At 49.8% G+C, this 11,047-nt stretch overlaps 2 protein-coding genes across 2 annotated transcripts; one reads left to right on the top strand and one right to left on the bottom strand.

Moving 5' to 3' along the window:
- Window positions 1-2,122: 2,122 nt before the first annotated feature.
- Window positions 2,123-4,136, bottom strand: LOC123430800. The gene has a single exon (XM_045114635.1). The coding sequence runs from the start codon at window positions 4,134-4,136 to the stop codon at window positions 2,679-2,681; it is 1,458 nt and encodes a 485-aa protein (XP_044970570.1). The 3' UTR covers window positions 2,123-2,678.
- A 4,751-nt stretch (window positions 4,137-8,887) lies between these two features.
- Window positions 8,888-10,649, top strand: LOC123430799 (desmethyl-deoxy-podophyllotoxin synthase-like). The gene is made up of 2 exons (XM_045114634.1): window positions 8,888-9,920; window positions 10,026-10,649. Exons 1-2 carry the CDS (start codon window positions 8,979-8,981, stop codon window positions 10,647-10,649), a joined length of 1,566 nt encoding a protein of 521 aa, XP_044970569.1. The 5' UTR covers window positions 8,888-8,978.
- Window positions 10,650-11,047: the final 398 nt, after the last annotated feature.

Raw genomic sequence — 11,047 nt, 5'->3', positions numbered from 1 at the left:
AGTTCTTTGTGAAACTCTTTGCATAGCTTACCTGGCTGGCCATGAACTGCTATGAAAGCTTGGTCGCTCCTATCTGATGTGAAAATACGAATCTTGTGAATATCGTCCAACTATTTCTAGCCAACGGGTCCTACTTCCCAATGAAATGCCTTGGATTGCCTTTGTCGGTTAAGAGATTGAGGATAATCCACTTCCAACCCCTTGAACACGAGATTGCCCGCCCAACTCACTCCTTGGATGCGAAGGCACGTGGACTCGCCGAGTCAGGTTGTTTTAGTTAAGCCCGTCATTACGACCATTGCCATATACTACACGATGGAGTAAAATCTTACAGTTGAAGTTTTGTAAAAGATTGACCCCCTTCGACATGCTTACCTTTGGGGTGGGTGTGACAAGGTCACCGTAGGAAAATGTAAAATTAATTGGGAACAAATGTGCAAAACCAAACTTCAGTGTGGCCTTGGTATCTCGAGAAGTTTGTTGCTACTCTTCGTATCCGTCGGTTGTGGTATGAGTGGCCAGACCCGCTCAAGTCGTGGGTTGGTTTGGGAAACCCATGTGATGAGAATGACCCAGACATCTTCACGAGCTCTACCAAGGTCGTGGTAGGTGATGGCCTTCATACCACTTTCTGAGAGTCTACTTGGATAGATGAGTTGAGAACTTGAGACCCAAAGTCACTGCTCCTAAAATATTCGACCTATCCAAAAGGAAGAACTGCTCCAAAAGGTGTGGCGCAACAACTTCTGGGTTTCCCAAGCGAGCAATTGGCCACTTCACTTTGCTCTATGCAAAAAGCTCACTCATGTTTGCATTAACCCCGACAAGTTTGATACTATCTCCTGGGAACTCGGAAATGGTGGACATTAGGACCTGCTCCAGGCCGTGTGGAGGAGCCTCCCCCCCCCCCCCCCCCCCCACACACACACCCCACTCCACCCCAATGCAAAATGGCTAGTTATCAACAATAGAACCTAGATGACTGACATGCACCAATGCCGTAGATGGCCTAACTTTGCAGTGTTGCTGCATCATCAGGGTTTGGGGCATGATTAAAACTTGGTTTAGTTTTCATGATGTGCATCCTCCAAATTGGTGTGGCATGGATTCCGTAAAGGAGTGGTGGTGCCTCAACGCATCCAAGAAGACGCAATCACTAAGGGCACTTGTTTCTATATGAAAAGAGCGGAATGCGTGTGTCTTTCGCAACACCATGGTGTCTGTTGGAGTTGTTGCAACTAGAATAAAAGACGAGACTTTGTTGTGGTGTCTTGCAGGGGTTTGCGCATTTGTGTAATGCAATGCCGTGAGAGTAATGCTTTGTATTTTGGCCTTCAGCTTCGACCTCTAAACCTCAAAAATGGCAAATATTTTGCCTTTTTCAAAAATAATAATTGTGCCATGGTAAAATAGCAACTGGGCTTATTCAGGTGAAGGCGACAACAATATGATGAGCGCAATGGAGCCTTTGCTATATGCTGCTCATGAGCGCAGTGAAGCAGTCACATTGAGCACCACCGTTCAAATTTAGCCTCTGACCAAGTAGCTCATGTACGTATAGTACATTGCGCCGTTTGTACAGGCGCAAGTTTACAAAGGTGACCTTGCTCAATGTGGTGCTGTTGAATTGACTATCATGGATGGTGGAAAGCAGGAAGTCTTGGACTCTTGGTCCGCAGGTACGTTTGTCCTCGTTGTTAATGCATCTAAACTGTAATCACTTTAGTTCACTAGGTTGGTACTACCTCTGTATCAAAATGCTAATGCATCTGAACTGTAATCAAATTAGTGTTAAAAGCATCTTATATTTTAATACATAGGGAGTATACATCAGGACATAAGTCGCAAGTTCGGGAAAATACTGATGTCCCCTCGAGACAGTTACATGATTATACAGTTCAATAACAAGTCTGAAAAGGGCCGTGCGTGTGTGTGTGTGTGTGTGTGTGAGAAACTGCTTGCTAAACAACAATCTAATACTAGTATGTTTTCTGCTGTATGTTGTGTATGGGTTAATCAAATAGAACATGCAAGTCATAGCAGGTTCGCTAGTATGCTTGTGAAAATTGACATGATTTTCAAGCAGACGCCACATTGCATACAGAACTTGCAAAAAAAAATATGAAACCAACTGAAATAATATGTCGAGACGCATAAAGCAGATGTGGAAGAGAGTGATAGTAGAGTATACACGATAATAGTACATGTTTCCACCAAAAAATTGAAGATGTGGAGAGGAATATAAGCACTTTACTCTTGGCTTTGTTGACATGAAAGTTTGTAGATATCGTCAAGAAAAACTGATTCATTGCAGGAAACTGACTCTCTTTTTAACACCAAACACTCATCTCTTCAGTGGTAATTCTTTGATTTTATCCAACTAATAGTTGCATGAAGGAGGAACAAACTCATCATGTTCAGAGTCATCAAATACACACCAGCTCAGTGGTTATGGGGAAATAGTTACACTGAAAACAGGGATGATATATGCTCCGTCCTTGCAGCTCTGAAAGTGGAGGCGAACAAAAACACTGTCCAGAAATGCTGGCCAGTTTAATCACTCAGTATGAAATGATGATACAGAAAACATCTGGACTGAAAATGCATCCAGAAGTCAGCCAACAAAAATTAGATCAAAACACCGGTCAAAAATTAGATCAAAACAGTAGGAGCCAATACTATGACTTTAGTTTTGGTTTCCAGTTCTCTTCCTTGAAACGCCGCTGATCAGTAATCATTGACTCAAAAACAGACAGAACATCATCCAAACCCATCTCATCCTCTCCAAGTTTTTTCATGGCGATAACCATGCTTTCAATGGTCGACAAGCACCCAGCCTTTGGCTCCTGCCTCACCTCGCTGTACAAGCTAAGCTTATCTGATTCTAGCTTCACGTGTGGTAGAAGTTGTAGCCATGGATTCTCATGGTACATCCGCTGTGCCTTTGCCCAGGTGCCATCCAACACAATCAAATGTTTCACCTGACAATCTAAAGCATCAAGGCTGATTGCACGCTGGCATGGAAATAGCAGAGCTGCATGTGGGGGTATGGTGATGGAGAATTCCTCAAACTCCGAGACTTCACCTGTGCGTCTGGACTTGTTCTTTTGTATTTTCATGACAGTAAAGCCGTTGGAGACAGCTCCTTTACCAACAGAACCTCTGGACAACCATCTGATTTTGGGCTTTACGCCGCGCTCAATGTCAATCCTGAGTTCTTTTTCTGTATAAGCAACAGAGCACTTCTCCATAGTTTCCACCGTCCAACCTTCTCCAGTAGTAGCAGCAGCGACTTCAACATTTTCAGAGCATATACCATTAACTGGGGCAGTTTCAACTAAAGGGTGAGGCAGATCAGCATGTACCTTATTTGTCTCACCTGTCTCACTTCTGTGTTGGCCTTCACCCTTAACATCATTGACTACATAGCCTTCAGACTGATTTGCCGCAGAGGCTGGCCTTTCAAAATCTCCAGCGTGCTCATTTCTTCTCGCCTTCTCGAATCTGAAACACTCAACGCCATTAGAGTCACACTCAACGCTGCCAGCAACTTGTGTATCCAAGTCAGAGGAAACACCATTGCTTATGTCCCCATTATCCAACCCTTCACCAGTAACTTGCCTAGAGATTGCAACACTGGCATCTTCCACACCCAAATGACCACTGCAAGGACTGATCCCCATATTTCCAAGATCACCGGACTTTGCATGATTCAATCTTTTGCCTTGGCCAGACACCAAAATATCACCATCTGGCATGCCAGTCTGCCGAGGAACAACGGAACCGTCATGACTTCCGGCATGGGCGGCGGCAAGATCAGTTTCTCCGTCTGCAAGATTCGAGGCCGCGGCGCCGCCGAGCGTCCTGAGGAGGAAGCTGGCGCGGTGGTTGACGTCGGTGACCTGGGTGACGACGAGGTTGCGGAGGCCGAGGCGGGCAACGCGGATGGAGCTGAGCGGGTGCTGGACCTCCATGGTGTGCTGCAGCACGGTGACGCCGACGGTGGTGTCCAGCGGGGGGCCGCGGAGGCGGCCGCAGAGGCAGACGCGGAGGGGCTTGGTGCAGACGGCGCACATGGGGCGGCGCTGGCCAGGCTCCCGGCGGTGCGGGTCGCCCTGGCTCTCGCGCGCCGCCATGGGTGACGAGGGTGGGGGGTGGGGGTCGGTTGAGTTGCTGCTGGGTCGGGGGTGGCGGCTGTCCGGCGGTTTGAGAGTCTAGGGTTTTGAAAGGGGACCTTTTACGGGAGGGCTTTAGAGTTTAGAGGCAGATCCAGTTTGCCGTTTTTTATTGCCGAAAAACTTGTCGACCAATTGCGTGCACACGCAGCCAGAGACAATGGCCCGGCCCAATTCGGGTAGGTCTAGTTCTGGTTTCTGACATGTTTGGGTCTTTTTTTCGGTTTTATATTCTGAAAAAAAATGCTCTCTTTGGATGTTTACTAGCAAAAGGGTCCGTGCGTTGCAACGGGAGAAAAAAAATACCACACGCTTTTAATCTTTTTATAATCATTTTGATTTATTAAAATAATAAGTTAACTAACTAATTTAGTCAGTCCTATCCTATTTTGTTGAGAAATCAACCCGTCCATTGTTAATTTCACCATGATGAGAAATTAAGCGGAACAAGCAAAGCAAAACAAAGAGACTACGTGAATTTATCAATGGACTGTTATCTTATTTCACTCATGGGGTAGAGAATGTGGGATCAGATGACAAACTGAAGGTGGTGTTTCATTCTATGTCTCTACGACAATGCAATCTTACATTCAATACATTCATTCATCAGCAAACAAATCCCCACAAAACAAAATTTCTTGCCGGTGTTTGGCACACGGTTGGAGGCATGGGGAGGGGATCTCACGAGATGATGAGTTTCTGCCGGAGGAGGGGATACGATGAGGGGAGCAAGGGTTAGGCGTCTCTATCTGGCCATAAGGAGTCGCCGTTGCCGCGCCATAACCTCGGAGTTCCCCGTGTGAGCCATGGAGGCCTGCCTCCACCTGCAAGTACTTCGCTCCTCCACGCCTTATCCGCGCGCCGCCGTCGTTCTGTATCGAGCAGACGCATCATCCCCAGCCACTGTAGCTGTCGCGTTGATTTGATCCAGAAGCTGTGCTCGAGCGCCGAAACGGAGGCAGCAAGCGGGCAGAGGTACGGCCGCGGAGGCGGGTGGGTTGAGATCGACGGCAGTGGTGGTTGAGGTCGGCCGCGGCGGCGAGTGGTGTGGCAGCGGCCTGGGCGCAGGCCATGGTGGACCAGGGTCGACGCGATGCGCTCGAGCGCCGCAACGGGGGCAGTGAGCGGCGAGAGGTACGGCCGGGGAGGCGAGTGGGTTGAGATCGGCAGCGGTGGCGGTTGAGGTCGGCCGCGGCGGCGAGTGGTGTGGCGGCGACCTGGGCACAGGCCAGGGTGGCCCAGGGTCGACAAGAGGAGGCGATGTGTACGGGTATAATTTTTGCAGCGAATCGTTTTTTTCTTTTGCGTTGCAGATAAATGATGGAGCGCGGGTTGAATAACAAAAATTACAGGGGCTTTTTTTATAAAAATGGCGCGGTGGGTTTTCCGACGGAAGCGTTAGCCTCTTTATTATTATAGCAAAAGGGCCCATGCGTTGCAACGGGAGAAAGAAATACTACACGGCACACGCTCTTAATTTATAAAAAATGTCTATAATTTGAGAATTTATAGTTACGATACAAATAAAGATGGTTTTATCCTACAAAAATGCAGTTCAAAATTTCACAGGTCTTCTATTTTAACATGGCTTGCATGTAGATTTAATACGTAGAAAGAATCAGTCAAGTGACCTTCGGTTTCGTCTCTAATCCTGATTTTGTTGACGTGTTTATTCCCAACCCGAATGAGTACCGGTATGAAAGAAAGACGAATAATGACTTATTTATTAAGATTGCACCCTAGATAGTATTTTTATTAAACGTTTAACAGATAAAATAATATCATATTTAAATTCTACATATTTTTCTAATCAAATTTCATGTATAATATGTGAAATTTGGAGTTACGGTTTAAAAGATATGAGTATTTAAAAAAATATTTAATATATACTACGAGTTTAATGTCATAAACAGTAAGGGCTTTTTTGTAAAATCACCTCGGTGGGTTTTCCGACGGAAGCGATAGCCTCTTTATTATTAGGTAAAGATTATTCTGTTTCTGTAGTGGTTTTTACTTTGGGAAAAGCTAACCATCAGCCGGCGGATTATAATGGCCGCATCAGCCACCTCCCCCGTAAGACACGCGTCCAAGTGACTATGCGGTTCTGCAACAAAGACTATGTTTATGAAACATGTACGATGTTGCAGTGGTCTACTATAGATTTATGTTCTGACCATCTGGCCGCCGTCAGCCGCCCATGAACGTTGCAAAAAAATTCCTCAACTTGACCTTTGTTGTAAAAATTCCTGAAACATGACCTTTGTTGCAAAAAATTCTCCCGCAAAAGTACCTATGTTGCAGAAAGACGAAGAAAAAAAAATCATGCAACAAGCAAATTGTTTCTGAACTCGACCGTTGTTTCAGGAATTAACGGGTCCAAAGTTTATTTCTTGCAACAAAGCGAAAGTTTCTGCAACTCAGCCATCGTTTCAGGAATTATGGGGTGCCTGACCGGAGCAGATCCGACGGCTACGTGTAGATCGGACGACCCTCCAAATGGTGAATGTTTAGTAAACATCCACCGATGGATGCGTAGCAGGCCCCTTTTACTTTTGTCAGGTTTTTGTTTTTGCGGAAACGTTTTCCGTTTGGTCCTTTTACATTTTTTCTATTCCGGGTTTTCCTACTATTTCTTCATTTTTTATTTTAGTGCCGAAAATATTTAGGTTTTTATAAAATGTTCATATTTTTTTAAAATGTATTATTATATAAAAATAAGATCAGTTTTAAAAATAACTAAATTTCAGATTTTAAAAATGGCAAAGGAATCAATCGCCATAACGTTGAGCACAAAATTGACCAACCCACGAGAGTGCACCATGCCAAAGGTCAACATCTTGACATAGGGTGTGTTTGGTTGGAGGGATAGGCTAGGGTGGTTGTGGGTATGCCCAACCAGGTGGCTGGGGATAGCCCTTTTTTTGGTTGAAAGGGTAGGGTCATCCCTTTTTTTGTTTGGTTGGGAGGATGGGATCCTGCCGCGTCGGCCTCCTCCCGCGCCGGCCGCCACCGGCGCCAGCCGCGCCGACCGCCTCCCCCCGCGCCGGTCGCCTCCTCCCGTGCCGGCGGCGCCTCCGCGCGCCGCACCTCCCGCGTCGGCCGCCTCCTCCCGCGCCGGCCGCCTCCTCCCGCGCCGGTCGCCTCCTCCCGCGCCGGCCGCCTCCTCCCATGCCGGTCGCGCCTGCCGCGCCGGCCGCCCCCCGCGCCGGCCGCCTCCTCCCGCGTCGGCCGACTCCTCCCGTGGCGGTCGCGCCTCTCGCGCCGGCCGCCTCTCCCGCGCCTCCCGCGCCGGCCGCCCTCCCACGCCGGCCGCCCCAGAGTGGTTGCCACCGCCGCCCGTTTTTGGCGGTTGGCCACATCCCTTTTTTTGGAGAATATTCCCTGCATCTGGTTGACTCTATCCCTCCTCGCCCCAGATCCAAACGCATGGCAACCACAGAAAAAAGTGGTTATCCCTGTCCCTGGGAGGATATCCCTCCAACCAAACACACCCATAGTGAGCGTCAGATAGCAGCTCTTCTGCTTTGGATGTAGTAAAATGTGAGGTTTGCGGCATTCTGTTTAAATAGTTAGCAAAGCCCGTATAAGTCACAAGCTAGCTCAAAGGACGTGAATATCGCGTGGAGGAAGGGATGAATAGCCCGTATAAGTCACAAGCTAGGTCCATCGTAATCTCCTCACGCTCTCGCACAATGCAAGATGTCGTGATTTCACTAAGGGACCTTTGAGGACATTCATCGAACCCGTACAAATGATAACCCTTGGGGCGATCACCGAACCCGTACACTTTGGTAACCCTTGGGGGCGATCACCGAAACCCGAACAAATTGCTCGGGGCAATCTCCACAACCTAATTGAAGACCCTGACACTTGCCCGGAGTTTTACACCATAATGAGTGAGCTCCAAGGCACCACCAACCATATATGACGCCAAAGCACCCAAGAGACACAAGCTCTAGGGTGCACAAACATTCAAGAGTAATAAGCTTCTCGTCTTTTCACTTTCATGTATCACCGTGAAGAACTCAAACCGATGCAACTAATGCAATGGCAAGAACACACAAAGTTGCCAGGTCCCTCTTTTCCAAATCTCACCCTAACAACAAAAGATATGAAGAATTATGAGAGGGAGAATAAGGAGAACACAAAGAACTCCAAGATCTAGATCCAAGGGGTTTGCTAACACAAAGACCGGCATTCGTCGGGCGCGTATGGGTCGGATGTAGATGGTCTTAGGCTAGTTGTAATGGAGAGTATCATATAGTAGTATCATGCATATGATACTACATATGTAGTGCATAATATCATAGATTAGTATCGTGGATTAGTATCATAGGTTTGTATCATAACGGCGGAAAAATCGGCCAGTGTCGTCGATAGTGCGTTCCCTCGCTTCATTCAGCGCCCCCCCCCCCCCCCCCCCCCGACGCCCATGCGCGTCGGATTCGTCCTGGGTCTACCCACGTCAATTTCGACACAAGTCGACGAAAAACGAAATTGTAAGATGTGACCAAAGGATTTTTTAAACGATGACGATAAGAAAAATGACCCCGCTGGGGGCGCCGTTGAAGATGCCCTTACAACCAGCTTTATTGTGCTACGGGCTGCACACAAAACACCCGCTCCCTTCTCTTCCCTCCAGCTCGGATTTCGTTGACGTTGAACACCTTAGCAGCCATCAGACAAATACTACCTAGTACTGTACTTGCTCTTACAACGGCTTTGGATCTGTCTCGGAAAACGTTCTGAAACTGCAAGTTGTCGAGCACGCACACTGCATCTGGGTGGCAGCGCCAGTCGGAAATGCTACTTGACCTTGGAGTCTCAGCCACCACGAAAGGCATGGCGTCCTTCCAGCTCTACCAGCTCCTCCTCCCTCTCCTGGCCACCGTCGTCTCTCTCATATGCATCAGCTGCGCGACGCAACGGCGCCGGCGCCGCGGGGGCGCCCGCTTGCTGCCACCGTCTCCGTGGGCCCTCCCGGTGATCGGCCACCTCCACCACCTCGCGGGCGACCTGCCGCACCGCGCCATGCGCGACCTGGCGCGACGCCACGGCCCGCTCCTGCTGCTTCGCCTCGGCGACCTCCCCGTCGTGATCGCTTCCTCCGCGGACGCCGCGCGCGAGGTCATGGTGGCGCGCGATGTCGACTTCGCCACGCGCCCCATCAGCCGCATGCTCCGATTGTGTATGCCCGTCGGAATAGAGGGGATCGCCTTTGCGCCGTACGGCAACAAGTTGCGGCAGATCCGCAAGATCTGCACCATGGAGCTGCTCAGCCCCCGGCGCGTCCAGTCCTTCCGGCCCGGGCGCGAGGCGGAGGCCGGCCGGCTGCTCCGGGCAGTGGCAGCTGCGGCTGCGTCGTCTGCCCCGGTGAACCTCAGCAAGCGGCTGTCAGCGTACGCTGCCGACTCGGCTGTACGCGCCATCATCGGGAGCAGGTTCAAGGACCGGGACACGTTCCTGATGATTCTACAGCGCCGGATCAAGCTGTTCGCTGGGATGAGCTTACCGGACCTCTACCCGTCGTCCCGCCTCGCCATGCTCATCAGCCGGATGCCAGGCCGGATGAAGCGACACCGCGATGAATGGGACGCGTTCATGGACGCCGCCGTCCGCGAGCACCAGGAGAACAGAGCGGCCGACGATGACAAGGAGGGCTTGCTCGACGTGCTCCTGAGGATCCAGCGGGAAGGCCACCTGCAGTTCCCCATGTCCATCGACAACATCAAGTCGGCCGTCGGGGTACGTAATGAAGCACCTCACTCATGAATCCACACATCTTATTCCATCAGTCCATCGAAAAAAGTCCTTCATTCATGCATGATGTATCGTGCCGAAATCGTACAGGACTTGTTCGCTGGGGGGAGCGACACGTCGGCAACGACCCTGGAATGGACCATGGCCGAGCTCGTGAAGAACCCCAGAGTGATGGGGAAGGCGCAAGACGAGGTCCGGCGAGCCCTCGCCGGACAACCCGAGGTGACAGAGGACTCCCTCGGCGGCCTCAACTACATGCGCTTGGTGATCAAGGAGGTGCTCCGGCTGCACCCACCGGCGCCGCTGCTGCTGCCGCGGGAGTGCATGAACGACTGCCGGGTCTTGGGCTTTGACGTGCCCAAGGGGACCATGGTGCTCGTCAACGCCTGGGCCATCAGCAGAGACCCTGCCCACTGGGACGCCGCCGAGGAGTTCATACCGGAGAGGTTCGAGCACGGCGAGGTCGACTTCAAGGGGGTGGACATGGAGTACACCCCTTTCGGGGCGGGCCGGCGGATGTGCCCCGGGATATCGTTCGGCTTGGCCAACGTGGAGCTCGCGCTCGCCGGGCTGCTGTACCATTTCGACTGGGAGCTGCCCGGCGGGGTGGAGGCCAAGGAGCTCGACATGACGGAGAAGATGGGAGTCACCGTCCGGCTGCGCCGTGACCTTCTGCTTGTTCCGGTGGTCCGAGCGCCCGTACCACTAGACTAGTCAGGTTCTGCTAATCGCCCGTACCACTAGACTAGTCAGGTTCTGCTAATCGACAGATACTACAGCAGCCAGCCACATGACGACGGAGATAGCATTTCCCTTCTTTGGTCAATTTATATTGATTTTTTTGCAAGTTGTGTAAAACGGCATCTGAATCTGAATCCTGCGGGTATTTAAAAAATGTATTGGCAATATGCCTGATTTCTTCTTCTTCTTCGGCTGCTGCTTTTGTCATTTTTTTTCATGTTTGTACGATATGATATTTGAATCCAACAGGTTTCCTTTGTAGTGTATAAAAAAAGACTAAAAGTAAATGTCTTCAGTTTTTTAGACAATTTTGTGAAATTTTAATGAACTGTCACAATATTTATAGGGACAAACAAAAGATAATCGGGTTT

The sequence above is a fragment of the Hordeum vulgare genome, chromosome 2H (genome assembly GCF_904849725.1).
Source record: "Hordeum vulgare subsp. vulgare chromosome 2H, MorexV3_pseudomolecules_assembly, whole genome shotgun sequence".
NCBI classification, from domain to species: domain Eukaryota; kingdom Viridiplantae; phylum Streptophyta; class Magnoliopsida; order Poales; family Poaceae; genus Hordeum; species Hordeum vulgare.
The sequence above is the reverse complement of the archived record's forward strand: the minus strand, read 5'-3'. Positions and strand labels throughout refer to the sequence as shown.

Bases quoted from the DNA above. Each gene is read 5' to 3' on its own strand.
- LOC123430800 (XM_045114635.1), bottom strand. From the start codon at position 4,136: ATGGCGGCGCGCGAGAGCCAGGGCGACCCGCACCGCCGGGAGCCTGGC.
- LOC123430799 (XM_045114634.1), top strand. From the start codon at position 8,979: ATGCTACTTGACCTTGGAGTCTCAGCCACCACGAAAGGCATGGCGTCC. The intron at 9,921-10,025 runs GTACGTAATGAA...GAAATCGTACAG, and splicing joins ACATCAAGTCGGCCGTCGGG to GACTTGTTCGCTGGGGGGAG.